Here is an 18,553-nt window from a genome sequence, read left to right as displayed (position 1 = left end):
CAGCTTGACATTGATTGAGAGAGTTGTTGGATGCCCTCGTGAGAGATATCATGTCAAATTCTGTCCAATTTGTGCCTTAAATCATCAACTCCCTGAACTGGTTTGAGGGCCCTGGCCATGATGCTCCAAACATTCTCCATTGGGGAGAGATCCAGCAATCTTGCTGGCCAAGGTAAGGTTTGGCAAGCACAAAGACAAGAGGTAGAAACTCTCACCATATGCAGGCAGGTGTTACCTTACTGAAATGTGAGCCCTAGATGACTTATCATGAAAGGCAACAAAATGGGGCATAGAGTATTGTCAATGCAATGCTATAGTGTAAGGCTGCCACGGCTGACTACCAAAGGTGTTCTGCAATCTATGAAAAGAAATGGCACCCAAACTGTCATTCCTGGTTGTCGGGCCATATTGTGGGCGACTGTCAGGTTGGTATCACACCGCTCTCTGTGGTCTCTCCAGACTCATATTTCCCAGTTATTGGGGCTCAGTTCGAAGCAGGACACAATGTTACTCCATTCAGTGAGATTCCAGGCCAAAGACATGTCTGGAGACATCGCGGACAGTATTGGGATACCAATCTGACTGTTGTCCACCATAAGGCTTGACAACCAGGAGTGATTGTCTGGTGTGCCATTTCTTTACCTAATAGGACCCCTTTGGTTTTCAAGTGCGAGAGTTTCTACCCTCTTGTCTTTGTGCTTGCCAAACCCTACCTTGACCAGTAAGACATTGAGAACATTAGGAGCATTATGGATAGGACCCTCCAAGCAGCTCACAATTTTGATGGTCTAATGTGCCATGCCAGTTGGATAGATTTTGGCGCAATATCACTTAGGAGGACACTCCAAAAACTGTATCAATCAATGCCAAGCTGAATAACTGCTCACATATGGGTTGGAGGTGGATCATTGCATTATTGAATTGTTCAATTTGTGAAGCTATTTCTCTTGAATAAATCATCCAAATTTTCTGAAGTTGTAATCAGTTGTTTGTCTGGACATGAACATCACATCTAGTCCTTTCTGTCCCATTCACATAAATCCTCCATGAAGCATCATTCTTCTTCTTCTTCTTCTTCGTAGACTGTATAAATCCATTTAATGATGGAGATTTAAACATTTCAAATGTGTTGTGAATATAGATAAACAGTGACTGGTGATAATACACTTGTTGTTTAATTTGTTCCTGCTTTTACTCTGCCATCCTTGATATCAGTTCATGTGGCATCCATGAATGTCTGTATGCCAACTTTCAAGCCACAATGAATGAGCCTAAATGTATGACCTTAATATCTTTGGATTTTTTTAGAGATCTTTCAGTAAGATTCTGAGTCTTTTTGAGCAGCAATCCGAAACAGTCATGTGCATTGTCAAAATGGCATTCAGGCAATGCTGCTGAATATTTCCAACGGTTACTGACCAGCAGGATGCTATTCAATCAGCAGTTGAACTGATCAACATGGAACATATCTGAAGATTTTTCTCAAGCTGCTCCAAACTTACAGTTTGCATGAGGCTGCTATTTTATCTTGTGCTTTACATGTATCTACAGTGAGTCACTTAGTCTGTCCTAGTAGAGTGTTCTTCAACTTAAGTAATTCCGATATTTTAAATTTATCTTCAGATCTGGTATTCAAGTGAGGAAAAAAAACTTGGTGGTAGAAACTACTTCCATTACAATGAGTAAATTATTATTAAAAGATTTAATAACTTACATACTTTTAAACTGATAATCCTCTGCCCCTGTGAAACTTATACTTATCAACAATATAGTGCATTGGTGGTCAGTATTAGATAATTTTGCTACCTATAAGTGATAAGCTGCAGAAATCCACATTTTTATTTGGTAAATATCTAGAAGTTCTATGATATTGTTCCTTCCAGTCAGTTTCTTCCACTTTTTATTTCTAATGTGGGAGTCATTGTATCCTGGCATCATTACTTATCTATTTTCCATGACTTCAATCACTGTCATCACAGAGTGAGACATCTTATATTAAGCAGTTCTCTGTAATGAAGTGCTCTGTGCAGAAGGGTTAATGTAATGCACGCACAGTTCTGTGAAAATAGTCTCTTTACTTCCTGTTGTTGTTGTTGTTGTTGTTGTGGTCTATAGTCCTGAGACTGGTTAGATGCAGCTCTCCATGCTACTCTATCCTGTGCAAGCTTCTTTATCTCCCAGTACCTACTGCAACCTACATCCTTCTGTATCTGTTTAGTGTATTCATCTCTTGGTCTCCCTCTACAATTTTTACCTTCTATGCTGCCCTCCAATACCAAATTGGTGATCCCTTGATGCCTCAGAACATGTCCTACCAACCGATCCCTTCTTCTAGTCAAATTGTGCCACAAACTTCCCTTCTCCCCAATCCTATTCAATACCTCCTCATTATGAAACTTCCTGGCAGATTAAAACTGTGTGCCCGACCGAGACTCGAACTCAGGACCTTTGCCTTTCGTGGGCAAGTGCTCTACCATCTGAGCTACCGAAGCATAACTCACGCCTGGTACTCACAGCTTTACTTCTGCCAGTATTTCGTCTCCTACCTTCCAAACTTTACAGGAGATAAGTCGTAGGGTCAGTATTGCCTCACGTGTTCCAATATTTCTACGAAATCCAAACTGATCTTCGCCGAGGTTGGCTTCTACCAGTTTTTCCATTTGTCTGTAAAGAATTCACATTAGTATTTTGCATCCGTGACTTATTAAACTGATTGTTCGGTAATTTTCACACCTGTCAACACCTGCTTTCTTTGGGATTGGAACTATTATATTCTTCTTGAAGTCTGAGGATATTTCGCCTGACTCATACATCTTGCTCACCAGATGGTAGAGTTTTGCCAGGACTGGCTCTCCCAAGGCCGTCAGGAGTTCTGATAGAATGTTGTCGACTCCCGTGGCCTTGTTTTGACTCAGGTCTTTCAGTGCTCTATCAAACTCTTCACACAGTATCGTATCTCCCATTTCATCTTCATCTAAATCCTCTTCCATTTCCATAATATTGTCCTCAAGTACATCGCCCTTGTATAGACCCTCTATATACTCCTTCCACCTTTCTGCTTTCCCTTCTTTGCTTAGAACTGGGTTTCCATCTGAGCTCTTGATATTCATAGAAGTGGGTTTCTTTTCTCCAAAGGTCTCTTTAATTTTCCTGTAGGCGGTATCTATCTTAACCCTAGTGAGATAAGCCTCTACACCCTTACATTTGTCCTCTAGCCATCCCTGCATAGCCATTTTACACTTCCTGTCAATCTCATTTTTGAGACGTTTGTATTCCTTTTTGCCTGCTTCATTTACTGCATTTTTATATTTTCTCCTTTCATCAGTTAAATTCAATATTTCTTCTGTTACACAAGGATTTCTACTAGCCCTCGTCTTTTTACCTACTTGATCCTCTGCTTCCTTCACTACTTCATCTCTCAAAGCTGCCCATTCTCCTTCTACTGTATTTCTTTCCCCCATTCCTGTCAATTGTTCCCTTATGCTCTCCGTGAAACTCTGTAGAACCTCTGGTTTTGTCAGTTTATCCAGGTCCCATCTCCTTAAATTCCAACCTTTTTGCAGTTTCTTCAGTTTTAATCTACAGTTCATAACCAATAGATTGTGGTCAGAGTCCACATCTGCCCCTGGAAATGTCTTACAATTTAAAACCTGGTTCCTAAATCTATGTCTCACCATTATATAATCTATCTGAATCCTGTTAGTATCTCCAGGCTTCTTCCATGTATACAACCTTCTTTTATGATTCTTGAACCAAGTGTTAGCTATGATTAAGTTGTGCTCTGTGCAAAATTCTACCAGGCGTCTTCCTCTTTCATTTCTTAGCCCCAATCCATATTCACCTACTATGTTTCCTTCTCTCCCTTTTCCTACTACCGAATTCCAGTCACCCATGACTATTAAATTTTTGTCTCCCTTCACTACCTGAATAATTTCTTTTATTTCATCATACATTTCTTCAATTTCTTCATCATCTGCAGAGCTAGTTGGCATATAAACTTGTACTACTGTAGTAGGCATCGGCTTCGTGTCTATCTTGGCCACAATAAGGCGTTCACTATGCTGTTTGCAGTAGTTTATCCGCACTCCTATTTTGTTATTCATTATTAAACCGACTCCTGCATTACCCCTATTTGATTTTGTATTTATAACCCTGTATTCGCCTGACCAAAAGTCTTGTTCCTCCTGCCACCGAACTTCACTAATTCCCACTATATCTAACTTTAACCTATCCATTTCCCTTTTTAAATTTTCTAACCTACCTGCCTAACAAATTAAAATTTCTTTTAGTTTGGTTCAAACTGAACGTTGTGTGCAGGTACCTATTAAAATCAGCCCCAATATTAAAACAGATGTGTGTGTAAACAGTGAGTAGGTAATGTCTACAAAGTAATACTAATAATGAATGAAAATACCAAAATTTTATCATCAACAAATATTTTCTTATGAATGCCCTTTCTTTATTCATTTGTTCTTATTCAGATATTTAATAAGTTTCTGGACTAATTTGCAAAAGATAAATAATACTGCTGTTAACCAAACACTAAATAGTCAAGACTAATGGAAGATTGTTAATATTTCTCTAGAAGATAATCTTGGGTGGTGACCAAGCTGCTTTGGCTGAAATAAAACTCCGTGAAATGTGCGACATCAATTTAGATCAGTCACACTCTTTGTCAGTTTTACACTAATAATAATAATAATAATAATAATAATAGAAATTATTGTAACAGATTTTCATAATGTGTGTAAACTCTGTGCTTCACATGTGATTATATTTTGAAAAGCAGTGTGGATAATACCCTCACTTTGTAACTACATTCCGGAGTTAATATTTGTGAAAGTTTCAAGACAACAATACCTGAATATGGAATATCCTGTCATATTAATGAGAGATAACAATGTTTTGAAAAGGATAGTTGCTACTCAGCTTATAGTTGAGATGCTGAGTCACAAATAGACACAACAGAAAGACTGTCAGAGAGTGAGCTTTCGGCCAACAGGGCCTATGTCGGAAATAAACAAAACACACACACACACACACACACACACACACACACACATATGCCTGAAACTCACCCATGTGTGACCAGTCTCTGGTCTCTGGCTGTTGAGGCCCAACTGTGACAGCAACACATGATGGGAGAGGCAAGGCAACCGGGTGGTGGCGGTAAGGAGACGGCTAGGGTGAGGAGGGGGGGGGGGGGGGGATAGTAGGGTAGGGGTGGGGGACAGTAAAGTGCAGTTTGTGGGAACATACAGGGCTGAGGTGGAGAGGGTAGTACAGCCAGGTGCAGTTGGGATGTATTTACTCTCTCCTTTACCACTACCTCCCCCTCCCCCCCCCCCCCCCTCCATGTAGCCTCCCGACTGCACATAGCTGCCCTACTCTCTCTCCACCTCATCCCTGTACACACCCACAAGTGGCACTTTACTGTACCCCACTCCTACCCTGCTATTCCTCCCTCTCCGTGCCCCACCCTCCTCTTTGCCTCCACCATCCAACTGCATTTCTGATCAGGTGCTGCTCCTCACAGTCTCAGCTGCCAGACACTGTGGTAATGTGTGTGTGTATGTGTGTGTGTGTGTGTGTGTGTGTGTGTGTGTGTGTGTTTCCAATGAAAGCCTTGTTGACCAAAAGCTCACTTTCTCATAGTTTGTTGTGCTTATCTGCAATTCAGCATCTCTGCTGTATGTTGAGTAGCAACTAACCTTTTTGCATAATATTATTACATTCAGTCCAGATTTTCCATTGTTTAATGTAAAAGATAACTTGTTCAAATAAAGTATAGCAGAAATGAGGATGCTGTATATCAAATATAACCAACACCATCTGAAGATCTGAGAAAATGCCAGATTGCTTCATACAGTATCACTAAAATTGTTTGATTCTGGTTGCAGGCATCAAATCTTTTCTTTTTTTTCAGTTTCTAATTAAAGATGTAATGAGTTGGATCTTTTTGTCACTCTTTCCTAGTCAGTTGTAACGAAAAACAAAACCTTCTTGAAACACTGACTTATGTGTACAGAAGTGAGATTTGCCACATGTTTCCACCCATTAGTGATTGCCACCCCTTGTGTATGGAGAACAAATGAAGAACTTAGACAATTCACAATACATCTCAAATGTCACAAAAACACAGTGTTCAAGCAGTGCTAAAATTCTATACTTTGTAACACACGTGCACAGAGAAAGCAATTTGTAAACTGCCAGAACTACCAAGGATTTGCTGCTTCAACAAACTCTCCACTATGGTAATAAGGGAATGCTTCACACATTTGAGAGCCCAGCACGTTTCATTCAGCATCCTTCTCATTTGTTTTACACATTTTATGCAGTAGACACCATTTCTCTTAAGCTCTTTTACTGATCCTGTATACCATGGAGGTTCCCTTTCATCACAAACTGTTCAACTATGTGCATATCTGTCTATTGTTTCGTCAAGTAATTTTCAAAACTTGAACCACGGTAAATTTTCCAAGTGCCTCCTGGGGGGGCTATGTCACTACTGCTTCATTATCTAGTTTACTGAGTACAGTACTATTTACTGAACACATATATCTTTCTGCATGTTTTAGTTGCCCTATATACTTTATTAACCATTGTTGCTACAACTACCTTATACACATTGATATTATTTATTATATTATGGTTAGATTATTTATGTCACTACTGCTTCATTATCTAGTTTACTGAGCACAGTACTATTTCTGAACACATATATCTTTCTGCATGTTTTAGTTGCCCTATATACTTTATTAACCATTGTTGCTACAACTACCTTATACACGTTGATATTATTTATTAAGGAGGTCAGATCTATTTGTTGCTATTGGATCTGATCTACATTTCTCTGCAAAACTAAAGTACAAGATAGGTAATGTAACATGACATATGAACAACTCAGTGGAGATGGATGAAAGTGTGGGAGCATGTTACCAGAGGCCTCCCCCAGTCACGTACATATAGCTGGATGTCACATGGTGTGAGGTCAGCATGACTGTAGTGCCAAATGGGATTGGCACCACAAAACAAGACAGTTGAAAGAAATGAAGAAGATAGCATCTGTCAATCAGCGAGCAGCTATGGTGGAGTGTGCTGGTGTTCTGCATTATAACGTGGCCCAGAGACAGCATTTGAATGACTTCACATGGATAATAATCATTTGGAAACTGGAAGGAGGATGAAGTATGATGACTGTAGCCTAGGAATTTGGTATTGCTCTTTGCTCTGTTTCACATGCATGGGGAGCATTCCAAACCACAGACCATGCTGCTCGAATGAGAGCAGGTGGTCGACTGTAGTCAGCTACAGCAGCAGATGAGCACTGTGTTGTACAACTGACAAGAAGGGACCCATGTCAAATAGCAAATGCAGTTGCAACCACTTTTAACAGAACTGCAACATACACAGTCTCTCACTCCACAGTGGCACGTCAACTGCATGGGGGTTGTCTGCTTGCCCATTGATCAGTATGTTGTGTTCCATTGACACCCAGATATCGACTAAAAATTTTGCAATGGTGTCAAGAACATAGAACCGATGTGGTTTTGGATTGTGCAATGTTCTCTTATGAGAGCATATTCAGTCTGAGTCTTGATTCTGGACATAACCTCATATGGTGAGAGGTGGGAACACATAATAAACTCAGAAACATCATTGAAAATGATGGTTTTGTTGGTCCAGGAGTTATGATGTGGAGAGACATATTGTTGCATTGGCATACTGACTTCCAAATCTTTGAACACAGTACCCTCACCAGTCAACATTATTGTGTCACTGTACTTGTTCCCCATGTGCATCTTTCCACTGTCGCATTTGGTCCTGGTTTTATTTTTATGGATGACAATGCATGACCACATTGTACAGTGCAGGAAGAGGCTGTCTTGGATTGAGAGGATATTTGGCTAATGGACTGGCCTGTCCATTCTCCTGACTTAAATCCCATTGAGCACGTGTGGGATGCATGTTGGTGTTGGGGAGACATATTGTAGCATGTCCACATGCTCCCAATATTATCCAGCAGCTGTCAACAGCCCTGATGGAAGAATGGAACCCCCTAGCACAAGAACTTCTTACCAACCTTGTGGCTATCATGGGAGCACATTGCAGAGCATACTTTGCTGTCCTTCATGATCATACACCCTATTAAGAACAGTGTCCACCTTTTTGTTATGTCCAGAGGCCTATCATAACTCATGGCGATTTCAGTGTAATTGTTTCCTTTGAATAAAAGTGTCATTTCTGTTTATCTCATTGTGTGTTTCTTTCAGTTACCTTCTCTACATTCTGTAGCAGAACTTTCTATTCAGTCCAAATCTTGTCAAGCTACTTGACAGTGACACAACATGTGAAGGTTGCTTTTGTCCTTAAGAAGTTTTGCACACCTGTGTATTACCATCATAAGTGGACCTTACAACAGTCTGCTCCAAGTAGTTTTCAGAGAAGGTATTTAGAATTACTTTTTCGAATGTCTTGTCATGTCCTCCATTTACAAAATTGTAATCATCCCAATCAATTGGTTGAGGATTAAGGTCTCTTCCAGTGATGATCATATAATTGAGGAACATATGTTTTAGTCAGATAAGGTTTTTTCTATTGTTATTGGTTACAACTAGGTGTGGTTCTGGGGACTGATTGAAGGATCCGATTATAAGTTTATGCCCATGCTTTAGACTGTGTCTTGTCCAAACAATATAGCATGCAGTTTCGATTTGTATCTTAGAGAATTTGAATTCTTTTCTACTATGTCAAATGTGCCACCTCAGTTTCTCAAATCTTATCCTTTCGATATGGATTTAGTTTTATCCCAAAAATCTCACTGCTATCAATTCTGGGTTTAACCCAGCTTTATGTAGCTAGTGTTATGTGAGCTCCACTGCTGTTAAGGGTTGCTGCAAACTTTGCGACTTTGTTGTGAATGCATTCACAGTTGATCACAAGAATTATAACAGTCTCATGCTAGTTTTAGGGAGGTCATTTCTTTTGTTTTATGCTAATACTTTGAGATTTCTTCTACAACCTTCATTATTTGAAATGGATAAAGAATCACCTGGTCTAAAATAGCTTTGTGTATGCTCAAAACACAGTCAGTCACCTTTGGTGTGTAGTGTACCCCTGAGCTATTTAGGTGGCCCCTGTAATTCCCAACAGTACAGAGGAAATTTAGGAAGTTGCAGCCTAGCATGTCTGAGAACCTCAGAAGCTCCTTGTTCAAATATTCTTCTGTATTTGTATTGTACTGTATTGTATGTAACTGGGGACCTAGAAACGATGGAGAGGCTCTGTCCCCGCCGTAGCCCGCAGTGGTACACAACGTGCTACAGCATTCCACTCACCCCATCATTGCTCACACCGAACTCAGGGTTATTGTGTGGTTCAGCCGCCAATGGACCCCCCGGGAATGTCTCACACCAGACGAGTGTAACCCCAATGTTTGCATGGTAGAGTAATGATGGTGTATGTGTACATGGAGAAAGTGTTTGCACAGCAATTGCCAATGTAGTGCAACTGAGGCGGAATAAGAGGAACCAGCCTGCATTCACCGAGGCAGATTGAAAATCACATTAAAAACCATCCAAAGACTGGCCAGCACACCGGACCTCGGCACTAATCTGCCAGACAGATTTGTACCGGGGACCAGCACCTTCTCACCCAGAAAGCAGTGTGTTAGACCACACGGCTAACTGGATGGGCTAATATTCTTCTGTACTCAGAACCTGTTGATGTGATATGTTCTGGGAAAAATTCTGCAGATTGTGAGGTTTGTTGATATTCTATCGTGAAAACTCATCTTCTCAAACCTTTCTGCCGTTGCTGGAATGATCCAAGGGTACCTCAAAGGCCAGTTGACTGGTACCGTGTTGTTCCAGTGTGCACCGCAAAATGTAGCTGGCTGCACCATGTTTCCTCGTGGCAAGCAGAATAGCTTCCTCAACACACTGAATGAGGCTCCCAGGAATTTATGCTGAGTGTACGAGATGTTACTTGTTATCCATTGCTGCCATTTCTCTGTGGGGTAGTATTATTTGGCATAATACTAAACTGTAATGAGTCTCACATCTGTTCCATGGAAAACAGATTTAGAAATAAGTTATCAATCACAATATCCTTTTACTCTTATTAGAAATGTTACTGTTGGGAACAAACAAAAGTTGAGCATCAGTAGCTCTAAGTGCAGTAGTTCTCATCTGCAGTGACATCATCACATTGGTAATCTACAATAGTTGGTTTCAACCCATCACAATGCTGACATCTTTTGGCAGTGTATTTCTTAATGCTTCATCACTGTTGTAGTATTTTTGGAAATAAAAGCACTATTACTTAAAATTATACAAATTCATCTGTCATCTATATGTTCTTTTCAGCGGAAAATATCTGTCCATCTTCAGTTGCTGCCTACTTTGATGACAAGGGATATAATGTACACCAGTGTCATCCACATTTTTCAAAACGAATTAGCTACAATGTTCCTGTACCTCCTGTGACAGCAAGAAAAGAAGACGAATCATCAGAGTATTGTGATGTACTTGAATGGCTTGGAGCCTTTTCAGTTGGAGTAGATCTGTAAGATTTCATTTTACATTTTTTTTTTATTCTCCATTCACTTCTCAGCCCTGCAGTACATTGCGCCTTCAAAAGTTTTAATACATAGTTGCTACAGTTCATAACTTTACATTATTAGTTATATGTTGCCAGTATGAATGGGACTTCAGTTAATAAACTGCTGTAACATAACTTTATTTAGAAAATGAATTAGTTACGTACACATGGATGTATTTTCTAAAATAGCTCACAGAGATGCAACAAATAGTAAATGTAACACATTCATTTTGTTCATGATCACTGTGATTCAACATTTTATTTATTTATTCACTTATTTATTTGTTTAGTCATTCCAGAGATATTTCAGCTATACACATAAACAACAGATGAACAAATTAAACTGTTACTCTAGATTATTCATTACATGCAAGCAGTGTATCATGTGGCTAGAGCATTCTAAGTATCCACTCGATCATTGTCAAAAAATAATATGTAAATAGTCACAGCTGATCCATAAACTGAGTTTCACAACACTAACATCGAGGTTCCTGTCACAAGAACCATGTTGCATCATTTCTCTACAACATCTGAATCCAGATTTTAGGTTTCCTATAGGCCAATTGTTTGGAGTCTAGACTGTTTTCATAATTGGATACCATGAGCAATTATGATAATCTGTAAAATAACAGTAATCAGTTGCATACAGTATTTATGTGTCTTAGCCAGAGTAATTGGAAATACTTAAAAGTTTTTATTAGTACATTGGAAAACATGATTTTGATAACTTTGTGATGACAAATGCAGTTTAAGTGCTATATTGTGAGAGTGTGTACACTAGGAGCATTAGCCAAAATGGTGGTAAAGAAATGACATATATAGGAGTACAACAACTGAACAGAGCATAATGAGGATGAGAATTAGGAAAGGAAGTGGAATGGATACAGAAAAAAATGAAATATGTGACTGAAGGAGACAAAAAGGCAGCACAAGAATAAATGTGAAGGAGAAAAGCCCTGAAGAATGTATGAAACTGGAGGGATGCAAGTACTGTATAGAAATGCAAAATATTTGAAAATTCAAGAATAATGACAACTAGTTAACAAAATCAAAGTTGAAAAGATAAACATTAAAAAGAAAAGGAAGGAGACATATTGTTTAAAGATTTAACACACAATATATTTTGTGACTTACTTTCTTCATGTTTATTTTTACATCTGTTTTTTGCAAGTCATTGAACAGGGAATGGTAGGGGGAGGGGGTATATGGTGTATCCTCCTGCTATTCCCGCTCTGTTAATGCCAGAATTTCTCTAGTTCTGTGCCTTGGTCATTACACAAAAAATGCTTTGGAAGGAGAAAAATGTTTCTGGTCCAACAGTGGTACAAGAACTCTCACAAATTTGAGAGTGAAGTTTTATGTGATTAATAACAACTTTCTTGTGGCATATCCTATAGAAAGTTGGCCAAAATTTCTGTGACATTCTCATGCCGACTGACGAAACCTATGACAAAGCAGACTGCTCCTTGAATCTCCTCTATCTCCATCCTATCTGGTAACGTGCTTGAGGATTGGGAACATTACTCAACGACTAATCAAATGGGGTTTTCCAAGTAACATCCTTCATGGATGAATTAGACATCCTAAGGATTCCTGTGATAAATTTGGTCTGTTATCTCCTTACCCACAGCTAGGTTTATGTTTTAACTCCTTAGATTGCTCCAGACAAACTCTCCTATAAACTTGCCAGTTGTCACTGATTCCAGTGAGTGACAGTTAATCATGCAGTTGAATTATATTAAATCTTTTTATGTATGTTGCATCATATTACAGTTATTTTGTGTTGTGTTCACCAACAGTAGGTGCACATCATTAAGGTTGCAGGAAGTGATCCTCCTGTCATTGATATCCATGCCTAAGTGGAAGTGGCCTGCTTGCTTGCTAGCTACTTATTCTTCACAAAGCAATATCTGTAAAGTAGAATCACTAGTTCACATGGGAAACAATAACAATAATTTGCTAAAATAATGTACATCAAAATATACTCTGTTTGGCTTCTATTGAAGGCATGGCACTGATATAAACTTCTCTGCCTAAGCTAATGTAATGCAGTAGATAATTACTAACTAATCTAACTGAAGTTCATTATGGAAAGAGTTTAAGTCCAGTCTCTCAATAAGTAAACACTTTGACAATCACTTTGAATAATGTTTGACACTCAGCATAGAATGTTTAGTGACTAGAACTGGTTTGTACTGTGGATTACTTTTAGGCAACTGTAGAACTAAAGAACTGTTGAATCTGGGTGAAAGCTGCAGGCCCCCCTGTGTGTCCAGGGCTTATAATAGGTCTGAGTTACTCCTGCCTGCTGTAAGAGGTGACTAAATGGAGTCTCGCATGTTTCGGCCTGTATTTGATGGTCCCCTGTAGGTTTTGTCCTCCATTTTTCAAAATTGTCCTGAAGAGCGAGCCAGCTGGAGAAGGGCGTCTTTCATGGTGCATAGTGCCCATCATGCACTGAGACCCTTTGTCAATGTGGATCTGCACTTCCGCTCATTCTCCATCTGTTGGTTGAGGTCACCCTCCTGGGAGTGTTTTCCTCCATCCTCTGTGCAGTATTGCTTTTTGCACTGTCAACGATAATGGACTTCTTAGCTCATTTGCGCCTGATATCCAGCACGGTAGCCTGTCCGTTGTAGTGGGGCCGCCATATATCATGTTGGTTGTAGCCCCCTGACCACACAGGGATTGCTCTGCTGATGCCTGCTCCATTAACTCCCCACATATGCCAAGGAGTAGATCCCCATCACCCTGGGGCATCAGGACTCCTGGCAATCGCCATCCTGCCAGATGACCTTTTCTGCAGCTGGGTGGCTCCCATGGGGAGGGCCCCTGTTCAGAATGGATGGCATCAGGGCAGATGAAATGCCATGAAGCGTAGTATGTCACCTCTTGCTGGTGGTCAAACATTAGCAGTCTCTTAGATGTCAAGGTCTAACTTCAATGCTAAGAAATACGACCCCTAAATCATTCCCCCCCCTGGCCACACCACTGGAGGAACACCAGGCTAAGCTTATTCACCCGAGTACCTCGTATGTATGAGAGTTGATGGGGAGTCTTTCTTGTCAATGAAACCTCAGTTTTTTTGTGGAGAATTTAGAGGACAGTGGCTGATGGTCATGTAGGCTTTGCGTATGTTCATGGAGGACATATTGAACAGCACTCCTTGCCAGATGGCTGCAGCGTTTTCACTGCAGACCTTGCAGCCATATCTCATGCTCTTGAGCACATCCGCTCATGCTCTGGTGAGTCATTTCTTTTGTGTACGGCTCCTTGAGCAGCCTACAAGCTGTCGACCAGTGCTACCCTCGCCTAACTTTGGTTGCAGCCATTCGGAAGTCCATCTGTCTCTGGAATGATCCTGCTGTTCAGTGGTGTTTGTGTGGAGCTCGGGACACGTCAGAATCCCAGGCAACGAACTTGCCAACAGGCTGGCCAAACAGGCTATGCGGAAACCACATCTGGAGATGGGCATCGCCGAAGCTGACCTGTGTTCTGTGTTATGCTGCAGGATTTTTCGGCTTTGGGAGATAGAATGGCATAATAGTATGCACAACAAACTGTGTGTCATTAAGGAAACTATGAATATGTGGAAGCCTTCTTTGTGGTCCTCTTGCAGGGAATCAGTTGTCCTCTACAGGCTCCACATTGGCCATACTTGGCTAATGCATGGCTACCTCCTCCATCACGAGGACCCACCTCAGTGTTGCTGTGGCTCACAAATGACAGTCGTCCATGTCTTGCTGGACTGCCCACTTTTAGCCACTCTGTGGCAGACTTTTAACTTTTGCAGCACCCTACCTTCAGTATTGGGCGGCAATGCCTCAACAGCAGCTTTTAATTTTACACTTTATTCGTGAGGGTGGGTTTTATCATTTGATCTAAGTTTTAGTGCAAGTCCTTTGACCCTCTGTGTGCTCCACTGTAGTGCTTTTAGGGTGTAGGTTTTTATGTGTTACAGAGTGGCTAGCTTCTCCTTTTGATTCTCATTGTTAGCTAGCCATGGTAATCTGCTCTCTTCTTTTGATCTCTTTTACATGTTTCTTGTTTCTCTGTGGTTTTCTTGTCCTCCATTTTAGTGTTTGCTGTCAATCCGTTGTTCTTGTGGTTTTCTCCTTTCTTCCAGCTGTGTTTTGTATGTCTCAATTATTTTACTCCCACCCTTGCGGAATTATTTAAATCAGATCGAGGACCGATGACCTAGCAGTTTGGTCCCTCCCCTCCTCTTTTAAATCAACCAAACAAAACTGCAGGAACTGGGCAATTACTGAGTAATAACTGACCAAGTGTCACCTTGCGGTTACATAATTATGCACTCAGTGTGTGAATGTCATTCTGTGATCTATTTCATGGATGCGTTAAGTAGTTCCAGGTTTCTGCACTTTCATTGGTGGCAGATGTTACTATTGTCACATGAATGGCCTATTTGAATATTGTGTTCAGAAGCACAAAATAGTTGCTGATATTTGAGGTGCCATGCTGTTACTGCCTCATATGAGGTGCCCTCTGAAGATAACTCTGTGTACTGCATCTGGCAGAGATACAGCACCCCTAACTGGGGAGGCATAGGGACTGATGAAGTTGGCTTCATAAGCTTCTTTATTTCCGTGCTTCCCTATGTGTGAGTATGTCGTGGGCAGTACACTCGTTACTGCCCCTGGCATTCACTCGTGGCACCATGGAAAACCATGTACAGAATCACCATGTGGGGGCGGTCATTCGAGGGTTGACCAATCCATGTCGATTGGTTCATCTGTGGGGTGAGGTGTGACATAACAAACCATCTGGTCATCACTGGTTGACTGCAGCTGGTTCCCATTGCTAGAGATGAGGTTGAGGGTCGTTGCAGGCTGCACCAGTAGGACCCGCTGCATTAACGTTTCCTGAATCTGAAAAACAGAACAGCCTAGGAGTTCTGCATAGGTGTGCATCAATGCATTGCAGCTGCATCCAATTGCTATGGCATATTGTGACACTATGAGAAGTTTCTATTTTATACATGACACAGCTGAGCTGCTGTCTGATTTTGCCTGGTACCCACAGTTCATGTTCAGATTTATGTGCATACCAGATCTTTCATTTTTTAAAAAGTTTTTTCTCGACTTTTGCTGAGACTGGGTCTAAACATGCACAAAACACTGTAAAATTGATATTAAAGTACAATGCAGTCTCACATATAGTCTTTTAGCTGGATATTTTGCATCGTATGGAGTGGCTCTCTACTGAGAAAGAAATATAAGTAAAGCATTGTCCATATGTACTGCTGAGTGGGCTTTGCATCTGCACAAATCTTTCTGCAAGTCCATTGGCTTCTGGATGAAATGGTGCTGTTTTAAAGTGTGAAATATCATTTCTTTAACAAAAATTTGAACTCTTCAGAAGAAAAATTGAATGTTGTTGTTGGCAATGATAGCTTTCACCAGTCCTTCAGTGCAGAAGATCCTTGACAAAGGCTTAATTGTTTTTATAGATATGATTGATGACATTCGAATCACAGAAGGAAATTTTGGAAATGCATTAATAATGATGAGCCAGTAGCATCTGGATTTAAGCACTTCCGACATAACCACTTGTATCTTTCCTGATTTGGAATGTAGCAGAATGGTGTCTTTATAAATTGCAAGAGCATGTCACATATCCTAGAATGATTTAATTTCAGGATGAGTAATCAGCTTTTTGTTTAAAGGCTACTCTGAATGTACTGTTCAACCTTAGATAAAACTTAATCATTTGGTACAACTGTGGCAATTAAATTTGAATTCAAAGCATAATTTTCCACAATATCTTGACTGGGTATATCTAATGAGAAATGTTCGTCTGCTGAAAAATCAAAATTTTTATCCTACAGTGGAAAGTTCAAGATGGAGTAATAACAATATTATGAAAAGACTAGACTGTTACTCACCATAGGAAGGAGACACCATGGTGCAGACAGGCAGAATAAAAAGACTATCATATAAGTTTTCAGCCAAAAGTCCTTCTTTTGTCATAGGAAGCCCACACACGTTCACACAAACACAATTCCCACACATCACCAATGTGTCTGTGTCACCAGACTGACAAGTTGAAACCTGCCCTATGTTTTTTTTTTTAATACAGGATAAATGCACAGAAATAAACACTGTGTCAAAATTTTGGCTGCTAAGACACAGCAAGTGTTTTTTAAAAGAAGTTAGAAATTGCCAAATTCTAAGCTCTCTGTGTGACTGGAGAAATGTGCATCCCTACCATAGCCTTAGCAGACAGCACACACACACAATGCAGCAGTTGCAGAGCCTTGGTCAATGGACTTCAATAAACAGATAACACAGAATGTTGTGATCATAATTTGTAAAATGAATTTCAATTTCCGTTGATAGTTTTTCTGACACAGTTGTTTGCAGTTACTGTTTGCTCAAATTTTCCGTTCCTTTAACATCCATAATAATTAGCAGTTGCTGTTGCAATATCACTAAGTGTTAATGATGGAGATAAAACTGAATAAATGTTCTTCATGTTTCCTTTGTATGTACTTGCCAATAGTGTTGTCTTTATGTATGTCCCAGAGTTTCTCAGTAATGTGAAATCCAACTAATGTTTTCAATCTTGCAAAGATGAACTATGAAGAACATGGTATACAGTTGAACTAACCTACTTCTCCTGATAATGTACATATGTGATATTTATTAGTTAATTTATTGGACATTCATTCAGATGATGTTGTGGTTTCGTCAGAAATTGTGGAAACATCAGAAGAAACAGGAAATAACTCTGATGATTCCGTGAATTGTGGTTCGAACAATGAATGTTGTGCTATGTCCAGAACAAAAACAGAGCACCTTCCTAGCTCAAGTCAAACATGTGCAGTTCTATCTTTCAGTGACAAAGAAGAGGCTGTAAATTTTTTGGTGAAATGAAGGAGGGAGAAAACGCTTAAACGCAAGCAGTGTGCAAAACTGGTTTGGTTTCATAAAATCTGAACATGAATTATATGTGAATCAGGTATGAAATATGCACCAAAATGAAACTCATAAAAGTGTGGAAGAAGAACTTTTGGAAACCTTTAGAACTGTTTGTGAGAGTCAATGCATCATTGTTGTTGATATTATGGGCTTCAGTCCAAAGACTGGTTTGATGCAGCTCTCCATGCTACTCTATCTTTTGCAAACATTATCCTCTCCAAATGACTAATGCAACTTACTTCCTCCTGAATGTGCTTTCTATGCTCATCCATTGGTCTCCCTCTATGATTTAAACCATCTCCACCCCCCACTCTCCACAGGCACTAAATTGTTGATCCCTTAATGTCTCAGAATGTATCGTATCAACTGATCCCGTCTTATAGTCTGGCTGTGCCACAGATTTCTTCTCAATTCTATTCATGATCTACCCATCTAATCTTCAGCATTTTTCTGTAACGCCACATTTCAAAAACGTGTATTCTCTTCTTGTCTTAACTGTTTGTATTCCATGTCTCACTTCCATACATGGTTACACTCCATCAAATACTTTCAGAAAAGACTTCCTCAGGCTTAAATCTATATTCTGTGTTAACAAATTTCTCTTCTTCAGAAATGCTTTTCTTGTCATACCAGTATACATTTTATATCCTCTCTACCTTGGCCATCATCTGTTATTTTGCTGCCCAAATAGCAAAACTCATGTAATGCTTTGTCTCATTTCCTAATCCAATTCCCTCCAGCTGATTTAATGTGACTACATTCCATTATCCGTGTTTTACTTTTGTTGATGTTAATCTTATATCCTCTCTTCAAGACACTGTCCATTCTGTTCAGCTGCTCTCCCAAGTACTTTGCTGTCTGTCACAGAATTGCATTGGCTTTGGCAATTCTCAGAGTTTTTATTTCTTCTGCTTGGACTTTAATTCCAACTCCAAATTTTTCTTTGGGTTCCTTTAATGCTTGCTCAATGTACAAATTGAATAACATCAGGATTATGCTGCAACTCTATA

General features: G+C 39.9%; 1 protein-coding gene across 2 annotated transcripts in view; it reads left to right on the top strand.

Annotated features, from left to right (window-relative positions):
- The window catches only part of LOC124591520 (ribonuclease P protein subunit p40-like), a 221,638-nt gene that overhangs the window by 158,497 nt on the left and 44,588 nt on the right, over positions 1–18,553 (top strand). For both annotated transcript variants that reach the window (XM_047131740.1, XM_047131741.1), the window contains exon 5: positions 10,368–10,566. In XM_047131740.1, the coding sequence (XP_046987696.1) occupies positions 10,368–10,566 (199 nt within the window). The remainder of the gene's footprint in view (positions 1–10,367; positions 10,567–18,553) is intronic.

The sequence above is a fragment of the Schistocerca americana genome, chromosome 2 (assembly GCF_021461395.2).
Source record: "Schistocerca americana isolate TAMUIC-IGC-003095 chromosome 2, iqSchAmer2.1, whole genome shotgun sequence".
Classification (NCBI taxonomy): Eukaryota; Metazoa; Arthropoda; class Insecta; order Orthoptera; family Acrididae; genus Schistocerca; species Schistocerca americana.
Note: the sequence above shows the minus strand (reverse complement) of the source record. Positions and strands in the feature narration are given on the sequence as shown.